Raw genomic sequence first — 19,806 nt, 5'->3', positions numbered from 1 at the left:
ACATTTATTTTTAATGCTGTAATTACGTTGGTAACCAGTTTATAATAGCAATAAGGCACCTCGGTGGTTTGTGATATATGGCCGAATATACGATGGCTAAGGGATGTCCTAAAGCACGACGCAACGCACATACTTCCTCAGATCCTTATTGCTTAAATATAATCTCTTTGCATACAGTTTTATCGAAAGCAACTACATCACAGTGAGTGCATACATTTTTTGTATGTGTATTTGTGATCCATGACAGAGTTGAACCCTCGACCTTGGCATTGCTATGCTCTACTAATCCACACAGGACATCTATGTCAGAACCAGTACATGCCAGAACCAGTACATCTCTGACCCCAATCAAAAGAGTTAGTTCTGAATAAGATAACACTATTCCCATTTCTGACCCCCTTTTCTCCCCAATTGGTAGTTACAGTCTTGTCCCATCGCTGCAACTCCCGTACGAAGGTCGAGAGCCATGCGTCCTCCGAAACACAACCCTGCCAAGCCACACTGCTTCTTGACACACTGCTTGCTTAACCCAGAAGCCAGCCGCACCAATCTGTCAGAGGAAACACCATACAGCTGGCGACCGAAGTCAGCGTGCATGCGCCCAGCCCGCCACAGGAGTTGCTAGAGCGCGATGGGACAAGGACATCCCGGCCGGCCATAGCCTCCTCTAACCTGGACGACCCTGGGCCAATTGTGCGCCGCCTCATGGGACTCCCGGTCGCGGCCGGCTGCGACACAGCCTGGGATCGAACCGGAGTCTGTAATGACGCCTCAAGCACTGCGATGCAGTGCGTTAGACCGCTGCACCACTCGGGAGGCTCATAGTGCACTACTTTTGATCAGAGCCTAATGGGCTCGGGTCAAAAATAGTGCACTATAAAGGGAATCGGGACAGGGTGCCATTTGGGGCACACACAGTGTCAAGGCTGTCATATCTCCTCCAGTTACAGCTCCATGCTAATGTCACTGTCCCTCTCCTCGTTAGGAGGCTAATGATGTTATGTGGCCAGCTCAGGGGACTGACCGTCATGAATGTGTGAACTAACTAGGCTAGCCCAAATCCATATCTCCTCTCTTCATTGCAAGATCATTTGAATGAGGGAAAAGCAGAATGAGGGTCTGCACCATGGCTTGTAGTAAGAGTTAGCTGCTTATATTTGTCCTATTTCAAGTGTGTATTATACTCATGTGTGAATTAAAAATGTATTTTTTGCATATCCTAACTCCCCCTGAAACACCCTCAGAGAGTGGAGTCACAGCTAGGGTCTGCCATTATTAACAGCAACCCTGGAGCAATTAGAGGTTGAGTGTCTTTCTCAAGGGCACATTTTTCATGTTGTCACCTCGGGGATTCAAATTAGGGACCTTTCTGTTACTGGCCTACCGCTCTAACCCTAGGCTACCTGCCACCCTCGTGTGTAAGGAAGTTAATATCCCACATCTCTTTGCTTCGTTGTGTGAACTAACTAGTGCAGAACGTTAAAAGAATGTGGACCATTTGATGAGGATTGTTCTTTCTCTCAGAGATACCTGCATTTCTTCCTGTTGATGAAGTCAGAATTGATGAATCACATAATAGTTATCTTAAGCACCTAACTGCGAGCTGCCCAGTGATGCGAGCCTACCAGACGAGCTAAATGCCTTCTATGCATGCTTCGAGGCAAGTAATTCCAACCATGCATGAGAGCACCAGCTGTTCCGGACAACTGTGTGATCACGCTCTTCGTAGCCGATGTGAGTAAGACCTTTAAACAGGTCAACATTGACAAGGCCGCAGGTCTAGACGAATTACCATTATCAAAGCATGTGCTGACCAACCGGCGGGTCTCTTCACTGACATTTTCAACCTTCCTGTCTGTAATACCTACATGTTTCAAGCAGACCACCATAGGCCCTGTGCACAAGAATGCCAAGGTAACCTGCCTAAATGACTACCGCCCCATAGCACTCACGTTTGTAGCCACAAAGTGCTTTGAAAAGTTTGTCATGGCTCACATCAACACCATCATCCCAGAAACCCTAGACCCACTACAATTTGCATATCACCCCAACAGATCCACAGATGACGCAATCTCTATTGCAATCCACACTGCCATTTCCCACCTGAACAAAAGGAACACCTATGTGAGGATGCTGTTCGTTGACTACAGCTCAACGTTCAGCACCATAGTGCCCTCAAAGCTCATCACTAAGCTAAGGACCCTGGGACTGAACACCTCCCTCTGCAACTAGATCCTGGACTTCCTACGGGCCACCCCCAGGTGGTAAGGGTAGGCAACAAAACATCTGCCACGCTGATCCTCAACACGGGGGCCCCTCAGGGCTGCCTGCCTAGTTCCCTCCTGTTCTCCCTGTTCACTGATGACCGCGTGGCCGTGCACGACTCCAACACCATCATTATATTTGCCGGTGACACAACAGGGGTAGGCCTGATCACCGACAATGATGAGCCAGCCTACAGGGAGGAGGTCAAAGACCTGGCAGTGTGGTGCCAGGAAATAAATCTCTCCCTCAATGTGAGCAAGACAGAAGAGCTGATCRTGGACTACAGGAAAAGAGGGGCCAAGCACACCCCATTCACATCGACTGGGCTGTAGTGGAGTGGGTCGAGAGCTTCAAGTTCCTTGGCGTCCACATCACTAACAAACTATCATGGTCCAAACACACCAAGACAGTCTTGAAGACGGCACGACAAAACCTATTCAACGGCTATTCCCCCTCAGGAGACTGAAAAGATTTTGCTTGTGTCCTCAGATCCTCAAAAAGTCATACAGCTGCACCATCGAGAGCATCCTGACTGGTTCCATCACCGCTTGGTATGGCAACTGTTCGGCATCCAACCACAAGGCTCTATGGAGGGTAGCGAGTACGGCCCAGTACATCACTGAGGCAAAGCTTCCTGCTATCCAGGACCTCTATACCAGGCGGTGTCAGAGGAAGGCCCTAAAAATTGTCAAAGACTCCAGCCACCTTTGTCATAGACTGTTCTCTCTGCTACCGCACGGTAAGCGGTATCGGAGCGCCACGTCTAGGTCCAAAAGGATCCTTAACAGCTTCTATCCCCAAGCCATTAGACTGCTAAGCAGTTAATCAAATGGCTACCCGGACTATTTGCATTGACCACCTTTTTTACACAGCTGCTACTCGCTGTTAATTATCTATGCATAGTCACTTTTCCCCTACCTACAAGTAGTTATTACCTCAATTTACCTCAACTAACCTGTACCCCCTCACATTGACTCGGTACCGGTACCCCCTGTATATGGCGTCGTTATTGATGTTTTATTGGGTTCTTACTTTATTTTATTATTATTTGTATTTTCTTTTTAGCAAATATTTTCTTTCGAAAAATTCTGCGTTGTTGGTTAAGTAAGCATTTCACGATAAGGTCTAAACCTGTTGTATTCGGCACATGTGACATACAATTTGATTTAAGTATCCCGGTATTAGCTAAATAGGTCACCAACTGTTTGTGTTGACAGAAGGTGTTGCTGCTCAGTGCTGACTTGGTCATGTCCACCTTGTAGCTATCTAATACCTTAGTTAATATGTTGATGATAATTCCTGTGGAATCCACAGGGCACAGGGAATGAGAACGCATATAATTTATCAAGCTATGACATTTTGTTCCCACTTTGCGAAGCGTAATGAAGACTTTGTTAATGAATGCAGGAGATAAAGGAAATGCAGACAGTGTGAATGTTTTAATGAATCTTCAGGGGATTCTGTTTTATTTCATGTCTCCAGTTTTCCTCTTAAAAAGCTGCAGTGACGAGTACCATCAGCTTTTATGTAGAGCCCTGGTAGACATAATTCTGGAAAGTTCCCTCTGAGACTCATTGCATGCGTCCCAAATGGCACCCTGTTCCCTACATACAGTATTGCACTACTTTTGACCAAAACCCTATGGGGCCTCGTAAAAATTGTGCACTATTATTGGGAATAGGGTGCCATTTGTGACGCACACACTCAATAACTAACGAGCTAGGAGAGAACACAAACTACATGACCAGAATGATGTGGACACCTGCTCGTCGAACTTCTCATTCCAAAATCATGAACATTAATATGGAAATGGTCCCCCCTTTGCTGCTATAACAGCCTCCACTCTTCTGGGAAGGTTTCCACTAGATGTTGGAACATTACTGAAGGGACTTGCTTCCATTCAGCCACAAGCATTAGTGAAGTTGGGCACTGATGTTGGGTGATTAGGCCTAGCTCGCAGTCGGCATCCAATTCATCCCAAAGGTGTTCGATGGGGTTGAGGTCAGGGCTCTATGCAGGCCAGTCAAGTTCTTCCACACCGATCTCGACATACCATTTCTATATGGACCTCACTTTCTGCATAGGGGCATTGTCATGCTGAAACAAGAAAGGGCCTTCCCCAAACTGTTGCCAATAAGTTGGAGGCACAGAATTGTCTAGAAAGTTATTGTATGCTGTAGCGTTAAGATTTCCCTTCACTGAAACTAAGGGGCCTTGCCCAAACCATGAAAAACAGCCCCATACCATTATTCCTCCTCCACCAAACTTTACAGTTGGCATTATGCATTCGTGCAGGTAGCGTTATCCTGGCATCCGCCAAACCCAGATATGTCCGTCGGACTGCCAGATGGTGAAGCGTGATTCATCACTCCAGAGAACTTGTTTCCACTGCTCCAGAGTCCAATGGCAGTGAGCTTTACACCATTCTAGCCAACCCTTGGCATTGTGCATGGTGATCCTAGGCTTGTGTGCGGCTGCTCGGCCATGGAAACCCATTTCATGTCTATGGAGATTGCATGGCTGTGTGGTCGATTTTATACGCCTGTCAGCAACGGGTGTGGCTGAAGTAACCAAATCCACTAATTTGAAGGGGTGTCCACATACTTTTGTGTATATATATATAGTGTATATGTTAATATAACGAAACGAAGAGAAAGATCACCTTAACCATAACTCTTACAGGGGATTTCCACTGTCTGCGGTAATTCGGATAGCCTCTCTAGCTTTGCCCTCATGTGGGTGCTTGTCAGCAACAAGCATGCTAGATAGTGCTAGGTATCAACAGACAATCCAGTAGGGGCTGGCAGCTATAGTAAGCTTTGATTGGTCAATCATGCCACGAGTATTTGCATAAAATTCAGCTTTCTGCAATTTAGGTCCCGCCCTGTTCACACTCTCTCGCCCATGCTCACGTCTCCCCTCAGTCCCCTCGCCCACTTCGCTTCCTTCATTTAAAATGAATTGCTTCATCACCGATATCGTGTTCAAAGCGGATCAGTGGAACTCGACAGCTAGCCTTGTATCCACCCTCATATCTAAATCCCTTTTCTCTTGGGATTTCTCTGTCCATTGTGCGCATCCAAATTAAATGCCAACATATTAACTTAATTAAAGAGATACGGTTTTCACATATTGCCTTATTCAGGATTGGTCTCCATGGTGACAGCAGCGTTTCACAGCCACATTTGTTTATATGGGGTTAGAGACTTTCAGTGGGCATAGATGAGGCTCTGCCATATTGTTTTCATCTGTCTGTCTGGTTGATTCAGATCTTCTAACACAGAACGGTTAGGGGATAGGGGTTGTGTACTGAACTTTGCTGCCATGATACCGAACTTTAATTGAGCAATTATACTTTATTTTTTACAAGTTCTGAGCATATGACACTGAGTAAGAAGTTGAAAATATCAATCACCTTGTATAATTCCAACCGGCTTTGGAAATTAACATTGGCAAAGCGTCATAGTGTAGTGTAGGTACTTTAAAAAGCCATTTAATTAAAAATACGTGTTAAAACCATACGGCCACACAGTGCTCTCTCTGCTCTCCATCACCTTCCTGTCCTGACAATGATCATTTCCCCCAGGCACTGACATCATGGCTGTTTATCTGTCACTGCATTACTGCATCACAAAACTTGATGACAAATGTTTGTAGAAGTCAAATCAAGTTAATTATTTCTCCATTCACTGCTATGGCAGGTATCTGTCATTGCATCACAAAGAGGATTGAGAGAAGAGTCSATTAGGGTAGATTTAAAGGGGCAATCTGCAATAACAAAGCGAACAACCTGCCTGTGTTTTTGGTAAAAAATAGGGATGGGTCTGGAAAAATGTAACAACTCTCTATTTCATAGACAGAGCTATTGATCCAAGAACTGACCAACAATGATATCAACATTATAGTTTTAACCATGTTTTGAGGCTATAAAGTGTTTATTTACAGTACATGTACATTGTTTATATTGTGTGTTCTGATGGGGTATGGCAATTGAACTAAGCTCATATTCAACAAGAATCAATAGATACATATCATTAATTTAAATGTTCAAAAATGGATGTACCAATCTCAGATTGATGCTTTAATGCCTTTGCCTCTTAATGCTTCTTGCATGGAGGGAAACTGTGTGTGTGTTTGCGTGTGTGTGTTTGCGTGTGTGCGCATGTGTGTTTGCTCTGTATCAGATGTACACTGATGATAGCTATGCCTTTATAGAGGGGGTTGAAAGGAATCATGGGGATGTGACCTTGAGCAGCACTTTAACATAACCTGTATAGGCTAACATACAGTACATACGGTACTATACATACTACTCGTTTCTGCTTATAGTTTGACACGTGCCCTCTTGGAGGGAGGTTGACTTCCACATATTTATTGACAAGTGCGCCGTTGACGGGAGTTTAGCTTCGCACGGCTAATTTGTTATTCATAAAGAAGACATTCATTCTTTAGAATTATGGAAATGGTCTTTCTTCATAATATTATTGCGGGAGAAATGAGTCTTACATAGTAGAGAACACAGCTAAGTATGTTCTAAGCCTGTAGAATTCCCCCAAACACAGAAGGGCAGAAAGACGTGGGAGGCATTTGTAATGCTGAATAGATGTGAATCTTATGTATTTGTTATACAGTTGTTCTTCAGGGCTTCAGGGAAGAAAGAAAGTTAGTGTCAAAGAAAAAACTACTTCAAGCATTTAGATTAAGCTCCCCTGCCTCACAGCATCAGGTCCATTCTTCTCTGTTTTTTTTCCTTTTATTTTATTTTACAGCAGTCAAGTCATCACCCTCAGTACCAAGAAGCCATTTGTGTAACAAGAAAATGTGTTACCATGGCAACCCCTCATCAATCACGCAACGCAGCAGGGAGCAAATATGAAAAATGTTTGATTGACTTGCTCAGTATGAGTGTTCTTGTGTTCTCGTTTACTATTATTCAAGGTTCATGTTTTTCTTTTTCAATTATTGAAATAGCTTTGTATGAAAATCAGTTCAAACAGTCATTACATCCTTTTTGATTACAAGACCAAGCACCAGCAAAACCATATGGCACCTGATCTAATCATAATTCAGTGAACAAGAATTAATTCATATACTACCTATGCTATAATACCTGAATACCTATACTACAGATGTAGGATTTTAATTTGATCACCTTGTTGCAGGAGAACTTTCCTGCAATGCAGGACATTTAAAACTTTTTGTGTATTTGAGGTTTAAAAAGGCTTCTTAAGTGTGTAATTTCCACTTTGAAATTTCAGACTTGATTTTCCCTTAYGAAAAATGTATCAACCACTACAAACAACCATTAATTATAATTTACATAATTCAAATTTCCTGTTTCTGCAGGATTATTTTCCTGCTGTTGCGAAGTGGCTCAAATGAAGATCCTACATCTGTATGATTTTTTCTGATCTTTTGTCTCTTCTCTTAGCTATTGAAAACTATAGGCTACTCTGTGAACTAGCTTTACTCTGAACTATTTTACATGCTTCCAATGCATTGTAATGTCATCATAGTACAATAGCTGTAAGTAAAGTGTTACCTTATTATAATAATAATAATAATAATAATATTTTTTGGGGGGGTAGATCAGCTTTAATATTGCGGATAGATTGTAGTTTCCATCAATATAATTGTCTGTATCATTTCCTATCCCCCATATATTTTTGGGGTAAATTATTACACACCACACACACACACACACACACACACACACACACACACACACACACACACACACACACACACACACACACACACACACACACACACACACACACACACACACACACACACACACACACACACATATATATAACGCAGCAAAAAAGGGAAACGTCCCTTTTTCAGGACTTTTTCAGTAAAAATCCAAATAACTTCACAGATCTTCAGATCTTCATTGTAAAGGGTTTAAACACTGTCCCATGCTTGTTCAATGAACCATAAACAATTAATGAACATGCACCTGTGGAACGGTCGTTAAGACACTAACAGCTTACACACTTAAGGTGTACGCAATTAAGCTTACGCAATTAAGGTAACATTTATGAAAACTTAGGACACTAAAGAGGCCTTTCTACTGACTCTGAAAAACACCAAAAGAAAGATGCCCAGGGTCCCTGCTCATCTGCGTGAACGTGCCTTAGGCATACTGCAAGGAGGCATGAGGACTGCAGATGTGGCCAGAGCAATAAATTGCAATGTCCGTACTGTGAGACGCCAAAGACAGCGCTACAGGGAGACAGGACGGACAGCTGATCGTCCTCGCAGTGGCAGACCACGTATAACAACACCTGCACAGGATCGGTACATCCAAACATCACACCGGCGGGACAAGTACAGGATGGCAATAACAACTGCCCGAGATACACCAGGAACGTACAATCCCTCCATCAGTGCTCAGACTGTCCGCAATAGGCTGAGAGAGGCTGGACTGTGGGCTTTTAGGATTGTTGTAAGGCAGGTCCTCACCAGACATCACCGGCAACAACGTCGCCTATGGGCACAAACCCACCGTCGCTGGATCAGACAGGACTAGCAAAAAGTGCTCTTCACTGATGAGTCGCGGTTTTGTCTCACCAGGGGTGATGGTCGGGATTCGCATTTATCGTGGAAGAAATGAGCGTTACACCGAGGCCTGTACTCTGGAGCGCGATCAATTTTTGGAGGTGGAGGGTCCGTCATGGTCTGGGGCGGTGTGTCACAGCATCATTGGACTGAGCTTGTTGTCATTGCAGGCAATCTCAACGCTGTGCGTTACAGGGAAGACATCCCCCTCCCTCATGTGGTACCCTACCTACAGGCTCATCCTGACATGACCCTCCAGCATGACAATGCCACCAGCCATACTGCTCGTTCTGTGCGTGATTTCCTGCAAAACAGGAATGTCAGTGTTCTGCCATGGCCAGCGAAGAGCCTGGATCTCAATCCCATTGAGCACGTCTGGGACCTGTTTATCATATATGCATAGTCACTTTAACTATACATTCATGTACATACTACCCCAAACCAGTGCTCCCGCACATTGGCTTACCGGGCTATCTGCATTGTGTCCCACCACCCACCACTCTTTTACGCTACTGCTACTCTCTGTTCATCATATATGCATAGTCACTTTAACCATATCTACATGTACATACTACCTCAATCAGCCTGACTAACCGGTGTCTGTATGTAGCCTCGCTACTTTTATAGCCTCGCTACTGTATAAGGCCTGTCATTTTACTGTTGTTTTATTTCTTTACTTACCTATTGTTCACCTTTTTTGCACTATTTCTTAGAGAATACCTGTTGTATTCGTTGTACGAAGTCTTCAGTTTCTTGGCAATTTATCGTATGGAATAGCATTCATTTCTCAGAACAAGAATAGACTGACGAATTTCAGAAGAAAGTTCTTTGTTTCTGGCCATTTTGAGCCTATAATCAAACCGACAAATGCTGGTGCTCCAGATACTCAACTAGTCTAAAGAAGGACAGTTGTGTTGCTTCTTTAATCAGCACGACAGTTTTCAGCTGTGGTAACATAATTGCAAAAGGGTTTTCTAATGATCAATTAGCCTTTTAAGTGATGGTTGCTGAAAATGTGTCCCTGTATGCTTATGTAGATATTCCATAAAAAATCTGCCGTTTCCAGCTACAATAGTCATTTACAACATTAACAATGTCTACACTGTATTTTTGATCAATTTGATGTTATTTAAAAAAACAAGGACATTTCTAAGTGACCCCAAACCTTTGCACTGTAGTGTGTATATGTAGGGGTTGTGGACAGGTGTCTTTTATACTGATTACAAGTTCAAACAGGTGCCATTAATACAGGTAAAGAGTGGAGGACAGAGGAGCCTCTTAAAGAAGAAGTTACAGGTCTGTGAGAGCCAGACATCATGCTTGTTTGTAGGTGACCAAATACTTATTTTCCACCATAATTTGCAAATAAATTCATAAAAAATCCTACAATGTGATTTTCTGGATTTTTTCCCCTCATTTTGTCTGTCATAGTTGAAGTGTACCTATGATGAAATTACAGGCCTCTCTCATCTTTTTACGGGAGAACTTGCACAATTGGTGCTGACTAAATACTTTTTTGCCTCACTGTATATAAACTCCATATGCACTTATCAAAGGCCTTTTCAAAGTCAGCTATGAATACCAGGCCTGTATTCCCAGATATTTCATAGTGTTCTATCGCCCCCCCCCCCCCATTCTTATCGACGGGCTGTAGTGGAGCAGGTTGAGAGCTTCAAGTCCACATCACCAACAAACTAACTTGGTCCAAGCACACCAAGACAGTCGTGAAGTGGGCACGACAAAACCTATTCTCCCTCAGGAGACTGAAAAGATTTGACATGGGTTCTCAGATCCTCAAAAAGTTCTACAGCTCCACATCGAGAGCATCCTGACTGGTTGCATCACTGTCTCTTAATGGTAACTGCTCGGCCTCCAACCGCAAGGCACTACACAGGGTAGGCGTACGCCAGTACATCACTGGGCCAAGCTTCCTGCCATCCAGGAGCTCTATACCAGGCGGTGTCAGAGTTGGGCCCAAAAATTGCCAAAGACTCCAGCCACCCTAGTCATAGACTGTTCTCTCTGCTACCAGACGGCAAGCGGTACCGGAGCGCCAAGTCTAGGTCCAAGAGGCTTCTAAACCGCTTCTACCCCAAGCCATAAGACTCATGAACATCTAATCAAATGGCTACCCAGACTATTTACATTCCCCCCCTCCCACCCCCCTCTTCTACGCTGCTGCTACTCTCTGTTATTACCTATGATAGCTCTTTAATAACTCTACCTACATTTACATATTACCTCAATTGCCTCGACACCGGTGCCCCCGCACATTGACACTGTATCGGTACCCCCTGTATATAGCCTCGCTATTGTTATTTTACTGCTGCTCTTTAATTATTTTCTACTTTTAGCTCTTACTTTTTTTAGGTATTTTCTTAAAACTGCATTGTTGGTTAGGGGCTTGTAAGTAAGCGTTTCACTGTATGGTCTACACCTGTTGTATTTGGCGCATGTGACAAGTAACATTTGATTTGATTTCCAGTATGTCACGCCCTGACCTTAGAGATCCTTTTTATGTCTCTATTTTGGTTTGGTCAGGGCGTGAGTTGGGGTGGGCATTCTATGTTTTGTGTTTCTATGATTTTCTATTTCTATGTTTTGGCCGGGTATGGTTCTCAATCAGGGACAGCTGTCTATCGTTGTCTCTGATTGGGAACCATACTTAGGTATCCTTTTTTCCCACCTGTCTTTGTGGGAAGTTGACTTTTGTTTAGGGCACATAGCCTTTAGCTTCACGGTTTGTTTTTGTAGTGTTTGTTGTTTTGTTCGGCGTCTTTTTCCAAATAAAGAGAAAATGTACGCTCACCACTCTGCACCTTGGTCCTCATCTTTCAACGGCCGTGACACAGTACTTGTCTTATATTGTCTCCAATGTATCGTCCATGTAAAAAACCTGTCTGATTAGGATGAATAATATCCGACAATACCTTTTTWATTCTATGCGCTAACCATTTTGCTTACCCTATAACTTATTGTATATTGTGCAATGTTGCAGATGATATAGGTTACTTTTTGTGCAAGATAACGTGTGTGACTCTATCGTGAGAAGCTCTCTTTTACCACTCCAGTATAATTGAATAGAGGAAACGTGCTTCTGCTTGGCGTGCCATGCTAATTTGAAAACAATTAAGTTGTTCTGCGTGCTGCTCTCTGTTGTGCTGTAATTATATGAAGGCAAGACAAGCAGACGTCAAGGATATGATTAGGATGAATCTGTTCACAGAGAAAAGTACAGTGCAGGGTGCACCCTTGAAATAATTATTGGTAGAGGAGTGAAGTGCTGTTTTAATATGGTGACATTTATTAGATTCTATTTCTATTCAGTTTACATAATGTTGTTTACTCACTGTGTATGTATACTGTATTCTGGACATAGCTTATCCTAATATACCTACTACTGTACACACCATCTTCTTTTCCAAATGATATACACTCCACGTATTTATATTCTGGATTCTAACCCATGCTCACTGTATCTACACTGGATTGTTATTTCTTGATTTCTTGTTTAGATTTTTGGGATTATTTGTGTATTTGCATTGTGTTTTCTAGGCATTCTACTGCATTGTTGGAGCTAGTAACATAAGCATTTCACTGCACCTGCTATAACACCTGAAAATATGTGTACGCGACCAATACACTTTGATTTGATTTTGGAAAAATTTGATAATTCATTGCGGTGGTATTTCTAATAGTTTCAGTGAGACTATTTCTGAGTGGAATCATATCTGTAAGGTAGCACTGAGAACAGTAAGTGGACATTTCCTTTTTCTCTATTGGACCATGCTCTTGTCCAGCTTCTGTCATTATTTTGAGATATGTGTRAAACCCCCTCTCTCACAACTGTAAGATCATCTGTCCTGTGGCGGTTTGATCAGATTTAGGGCAAATGTACAGTACTGATCCCAGCCCAAGCCTTCCATCTACACTATCTCTCTATACTTATCTGCCCTATCTTTCTATTCTTCCCTCTGTCCCACTAATCAGCCATGACGCCTCTTTTGCTTCACAAACAATCATATTTTCATCAGAGCTCTCCTGCCCTCCTTCCTTCTGCCAGGGAGAGTGAGAGCGGACGGTAGTGGAATGGGGGAGTGAGACATTGTAGCAGGCGATGCTACCACTGCTACCGATCTGTTTTATTTCATTACTACTGCACCTTTGTGATTGATAAAGGAACTGACGCAAGCACCAGGACATTTATCTATTGAATCTATTCTATAGCTGCCGATGCTCTGCTTCCCTGGCTGCAGCAGCTGTCTGTAGTGTCTAATGGTTTCTCTCAGTGTGGTGCCGCTGAATGATTTCTAGGTGGGCTTGATAATTATGTCATAAGCAGCTGACACTAATTGTACATCCCTAGCATCTCTCAATGGATCTGCCTGGACAAATGGAGCGGATGTGATGTGAGATCCATAGAGGATACTGCTGCTACAGCTTCTGATGAGCATCTACTGGCCACATCATGTTACACTGGATCTGGATGTGAGCAAATGCAACTGAACTCCTCTTGATGAGAAAGGAATCTCTGCCTCTGCGAGGTGGAGCCGCTCGCTGCTGCCTAGCTCTGGTCTCTCTGCTCCACTCCTCTCTGAGAGTGATGAGAGTACAAGAGAGAGACGGGGAGAGAGAGAGAGAGAGAGGTAAAGAGAAAGAGAGAGAGGTACTGGAGAGAGAAAAACAGAGAGAGAGGGCGAGAGAACAGATAGATAAACAGAGAGAGAGCGGTACTAGAGACAGACAGAGAGAGAGAAACAGAGCGAGAGGTACTCTAGAGAGAGATTGAACCATCTGACAGTCAGACAATGAATGTCAGTGTGTAGTGGAGAGTGGTTCATTTCTGCCTGCCTGACAGTGTTGCACTGTGTGAAGCAGCTGTCTCTTTTTCTGCTCTGATACTCTAATAGGCCAATAAGCGCAGTAATGCAGAAGCTGTAGAGAGGAAAGAAGAGACACAAGCCTCTCATGACTACAGTACAGGGATGATGCTTTGAGGACCAGACTGAGAAGTGCTCTGAGGATTCAGGGTTTCAGACTGCATCGTGCAGACCGAGAGAGAGCTGCTGTGCTGTACATACCTGAGATACTGCAGTTAATCGCTGCACCTTTATAACACATTTAGCATGGATCTGGATGAACTGTGTACTTACACAGATGGCATGGACAGCAGCTCCCTAAAGTACCCAAAGACTGAGCAGACTGAGAAAATGTGGATGCGACTCAAGGGAATGTAAGTTTTTTTTCTTCTTCTTATCCTTCCTTTTCTTTTTCATCTTTCATCCCTCCTCAGCGAGGAGCTGACCATGAGACGTGATCTGTCAGGGTGGTTGAACGAGTGAGATGCTTTCAAGCTCTTGTGTAGAAATGTTTATTTGTTATAAGAACTGATGCAGTGTTTAACGCCAGTTCTGACGCGTTGCTGCAGTATCTTTGTATTCCATCACTATACTGTATATCGAAGCAGGTTCATTGGTATTCTTATGTGTACATATTTGTTTTGTAAACAGTACATTACAGTGTGTATAAATTACTACTGTAGGTTTGAGAGGATTGTGTACATTATATGATTTCAGTGAATGTATGTACTGTAGGTACACTAAATGACCAAAAGTATGTGGACACCTGCTCGTCAAACATCTCATTCGTAAATCATGGGCATTAATATGGAGTTGGTCCACCCCTTTGCTGCTATAACAGTCTACACTCTTCTGGGAGGCTTTCCACTAGATGTTGGAACATTGCTGCGGGAACTTGCTTCCATTCAGCCACAATAGCATTAGGGAGGTCGGGCACTGATTTTGGGCGATTAGGCCTGGCTCGCAGTCGGCATTCCGATTCATCCCAAAGGTGTTCAATGGAGTTGAGGTCAGGGATCTGTGCAGGCCAGTCAAGTTCTTCCACATTGATCTCGACAAACCATTTCTGTATGGACCTCACTTTGTGCACGGGGGCATTGACATGCTGAAACAGGAAAGGGTCTTCCGCCAACTGTTGCCACAAAGTTGGAAGCACAGAATCCCTCTAGAACATAATTGTATGCTGTAGCGTCACTGGAACTAAGAGGCCTAGCCCGAACCATGAAAAACAGCCTCAGACCATTATTCCTCATCCACCAAACTTTACAGTTGGCATTATGCATTCGGGCAGGTAGCGTTCTCCTAGCATTTGCCAAACCCAGATTCGTCTGTCGGACTGCCAGATGGTGAAGCGTGATTCATCACTCCAGAGAACGCGTTTCCACTGCTCCAGAGTCCAATGGCGGCGATCTGTACACCATTCCAGCCGACGCTTGGCATTGCACATAATGACCTTAGGCTTGTGTGCAGCTGCTCGGGCCATGGAAACCCATTTTCATGAAGCTCCCGACTAACAATTCTTGTGCTGACGTTGCTTCCAGAGGTAGTTTGGAACTCGGTAGTGAGTGTTGCAACCAAGAACAGAAGATTTTTACGCACTACGCGCTTCAGCACTCTGTGGTCACATTCTGTGAGCTTGTGTGGCCTACCACTTAGCGGCTGAGCCATTGTTGCTCCTAGACATTTCTACCTCACAATAGCAGCACTTGCAGTTGACCGGGGAAGCTCTAGCAGGGCAGAAATTTGACGAATTGACTTGTTGTAAAGGTGGCATCCTATGGCGGTGCCACACTGAAAGTCACTGAGCTCTTCAGTAAGGCCATTCTACTACCAATGTTTGTCTATGGAGATTGCATGGCTGTATGCTTGATTTTATACACCTACCAGCAATGGGTGTGGCTGAAATTGCCGAATCCACTAATTTGAAGGGGTGTCCACATACTTTTGTATATATAGTGTATGTATTTAGTGTGTGTGTGTATACGTACAGTACCAGTCAAAGGTTTGGACACACCTACTCATTCAAAGGTTTTTCTTTATTCGTACTATTTTCTACATTGTAGAATAATAGGGAAGACATAAAAACTATGAAATAACACATATGGAATGATGTAGTAACCAAAAAAGTGTTCAACAAATCAAAATATATTTGAGATTCTTCAAAGTAGCCATCCTTTGCCTTGATGACAGCTTTGCACACTTGGCATTCTCTCAACCAGCTTCATGAGGTAGTCACCTGGAATTTATTTAAATTAACAGGTGAGCCTTGTCAAAAGTTATTTATTTCCTTCTTAATGCATTTGAGCCAATCAGACAAGGTAAGGGTGGTATACAGAAGAGCCCTATTTGGCAAAAACAAAGTCCATGTTATGGCAAGAACAGCTCAAATAAGCAAAGAGAACAACAGTCCATCATTACTTGAAGACATGAAGGTCAGTCAATACGGAAAATTGCAAGAACTTTGAAAGTTTCTTCAAGTGCAGTTGCAAAAACAAACGCTATGATGAAACTGGCTCTTGCGAGGACCGCCACAGGAAAGGAAGACCCAGAGTTACCTCTGCTGCAGAGGATAAGTTCATTAGAGTTAACTGCACCTCAGATTGCAGCCCAAATAAATGCTTCACAGAGTTCAAGTAACAGACACATCTCAACATCAACTGTTCAGAGGAGACTGCGTGATTCAGGCCTTCATGGTCGAAATGCTGCCAAGAAACCACTTCTAAAGGACACCAATAATAAGAAGAGACTTGCTTGGGCCAGGAAACACAAGCAATGGACATTAGACCGGTGGAAATCTGTCATTTGGTCTGGTGAGTCCAAATTTGAGATGCAGAGTAGGTGAACAGATGATCTCTGCATATGTATGGTTCCCACCGCGAAGCATGGAGGAGGAGGTGTGATGGTGTGGGGGTGCTTTGCTGGTGACACCGTCAGTGATTTCTTTAGAATTCAAAGCACACTTAACCTGCATGGCTACCACAGCATTCTGCAGCAATACGCCATCCCATCTGGTTTGTGCTTAGTGGGACAATCATTTGTTTTTCAACAGGACAATGACCCAATACACACCTCTAGGCTAGGTAAGGGTTATTTGAACTAGAAGGAGAGTGGTGGTGCTGCATCAGATGACCTGGCCTCCACAATCACCCGACCTCAACCCAATTGAGATGGTTTGGGATGAGTTGGACCTCAGAGTGAAGGAAAAGCAGCCACCAAGTGTTCAGCATATGTGGGAACTCCTTCAAGACTGTTGGAAAAGCATTCCTTATGATGCTGGTTGAGAGAATGCCATGGGTGTGCAAAGCTGTCATCAAGGTGAAGGGTGGCTACTTTGAAGAATCTAAAATATATTTTGATTTGTTTAACACTTTTTGGGGTTATTACATGATTCAATATGTGTTCTTTCATTTCATAGTTTAGATGTCTTCACTATTATTCTAAAATGTAGAACATTTGTAAAAATGTGTGTCCAAACTTTTGACTGGTACTTACTGTAAGCCGATATCAGTATTTGTATTTACCTACTGTTTTTACAGTACATGAATGAACAAATTAATGAAAGATTTAATGGAAGTAATAATGGTATAATATGTGTTCTTCAGCAGTTCTATTTTTTACCTTATAATCAATATGTTACCACATAAGATTGATTAAGCTAAATACAGCTGGCACTATGATTACACTAATTTGCAGTTGCATAATATATATTTTTCACAGTTTACAACAAATGAATGGGTCGATTATATAGCTGTTAAACTTGTATCTGACAAACGTGTCGCAGTAGTAGCAAACTGTTTATCACTGAAGCTTGTCTAAACTCATTATGTATTCAATAGTTCATTATAATGTGCACTCACAGTACACATGTTTTCGCCCACACACACAATCCACCGCTGAAATCCCTGATCACATAGTCCTCAATCACACACTGTCCCCTGAGCATCTCCTCTCTACGCACGCATGCACGCACACACACACAGAGTTGGAGCGTAACGGATTACATGTAATCCGTTACAAGTATGGGATTACAAAAAGACGGTAACTGTAATCCGTTGTGTTGCAAGCAAAAATATTGCAATCAGATTACAGATACTTTGAAAAACTAGATTATTATTTAAAGGATTACTTTTAAATTCAGAAAGGATGTTTGCGAAAAAAAATGTTTGACACTTCACTGTTTTCTCAATGATGTTCAAATCAGCATTGAACAATAGCGCAAATAATTTTTTTTTGCATCTGAGCGAGTCTGACCACAAGTCAGAGACCACTATGATGACACACCAAATGCGGGAAAAGAGCAGGAATGGGCTTTTGTAGGCTACGGTCCAAGCTATGTCTTCCAATGGTGCGACTGCTGTCGGCATCCAAAGATGATCCAAATTGAATAAACGCTTGGAGGTAAGGATGACAGCAGTGGTGTAGTCTACGGCGATACAGATATCACTTATTATTGATATCTACATAGCACAATGATGTGAGTCACACTGCTGCTCTCTCATTTAGCTATTTGCGGTTTACGGATTGTGGTTGTTCACAAATCTAAATGTATATTTGAACCCAATAATAGTTGAATTCAAGAAGTTTATGCTGCCTATCAATCATTGTTTTTGAAACCAGTGGACAGCAGGTAACAAGTAGCAACAGCTGCATAGTGTGGATCCCAGCCTTTGGAATAAACATAGGGCTTTTATTCCTCAATCTAATTCATGCTGATAAAAATACATCCATAGGCCTAATGGACACATGCTCAAACTCGCACACTTTTGATAGACTTAAATGGGCAATCTGTAGTTGCTACATTAATTTTTGGACTTATAAATTATATATATTAATGTAAAGATATACTTTAATTGTATTATTATATGTAGTAGAAAGCAATGGGTTAGAAGAAGCCTACATAACCAACCCATAAAGTAAAATGTAACATCCATATATGGCCAGTTATGTCAAGATTTCTGGCTCTCACAGACCCGTAACTTCTTCTTTAAAAGGGCTCCTCTGTCCTCCACTCGTTACCTGTATTAATGGCACCTGTTTGAACTTGTTATCAGTATAAAAGACACCTGTCCACAAGCTCAAACAGTCACACTCCAAACTCCACTATTAACAAGACCAAAGAGCTGTCAAAGGACACCAGAAACAAAATTGTAGACCTGCACCAGGCTGGGAAGACTGAATCTGCAATAGGTAAGCAGCTTGGTTTGAAGAAATCAACTGTGGGAGCAATTATTAGAAATGGAAGACATACAAGACCACTGATAATCTCCCTCGATCTGGGGCTCCACGCAAGATCTCACCCCGTGGGGTCAAAATGATCACAAGAACGGTGAGCAAAAATCCCAGAACCCAACGGGGACCTAGTGAATGACCTGCAGAGAGCTGGGACCAAAGTAACAAAGCCTACCATCAGTAACACACTACACCACCAGGGACTCAAATCCTGCAGTGCCAGACGTGTCCCCCTGCTTAAGCCAGTACATGTCCAGGCCCGTCTGAAGTTTGCTAGAGAGCATTTGATGATCCGAAAGAAGATTGGGAGAATGTCATATTGGTCAGATGAACCAAAATAGAACTTTTTGGTAAAAACTCAACTCGTCGTGTTTGGAGGACAAAGAATGCTGAGTTGCATCCAAAGAACACCATACCTACTGTGAAGCATGGGGGTGGAAAATCATGCTTTGGGCGTTTTTCTGCAAAGGGACCAGGACGACTGAACCGTGTAAAGGAAAGAATGAATGGGGCCATGTATTGTGAGATTTTGAGGGAAAACCTCCTTCCATCAGCAAGGGCATGCAGATGAAACGTGGCTGGGTCTTTCAGCATGACAATGATCCCAAACACACCGCCCAGCAACGAAGGAGTGGCTTCGTAAAAGCATTTCAAGGTCTTGAGTGGCCTAGCCAGTCTCCAGATCTAAACCCCATAGAAAATCTTTGGAGGGAGTTGAAAGTCCGTGTTGCCCAGCAACAGCCCCAAAACATCACTGCTCTAGAGGAGATCTGCATGGAGAATGGGCCAAAATACCAGCAACAGTGTGTGAAAACCTTGTGAAGACTTACAGAAAACGTTTGACCTCTGTCCTGCCAACAAAGGGTATATAACAAAGTATTGAGAG

The 19,806-nt window shown here is 43.0% G+C and overlaps 1 protein-coding gene across 1 annotated transcript in view; it reads left to right on the top strand.

Annotated features, from left to right (window-relative positions):
* Positions 1-13,001: 13,001 nt before the first annotated feature.
* The window catches only part of pde1a (phosphodiesterase 1A, calmodulin-dependent), a 59,411-nt gene continuing 52,606 nt past the window's right edge, over positions 13,002-19,806 (top strand). The window contains 1 exon segment of the mRNA XM_024147626.2: positions 13,002-14,065. Coding sequence (XP_024003394.1) covers positions 13,959-14,065 — 107 coding nt within the window. The 5' untranslated portion in view covers positions 13,002-13,958.

The sequence above is a fragment of the Salvelinus sp. IW2-2015 genome, linkage group LG2, assembly GCF_002910315.2.
Source record: "Salvelinus sp. IW2-2015 linkage group LG2, ASM291031v2, whole genome shotgun sequence".
Taxonomy (NCBI): domain Eukaryota; kingdom Metazoa; phylum Chordata; class Actinopteri; order Salmoniformes; family Salmonidae; genus Salvelinus; species Salvelinus sp. IW2-2015.
The sequence above is the reverse complement of the archived record's forward strand: the minus strand, read 5'-3'. Positions and strand labels throughout refer to the sequence as shown.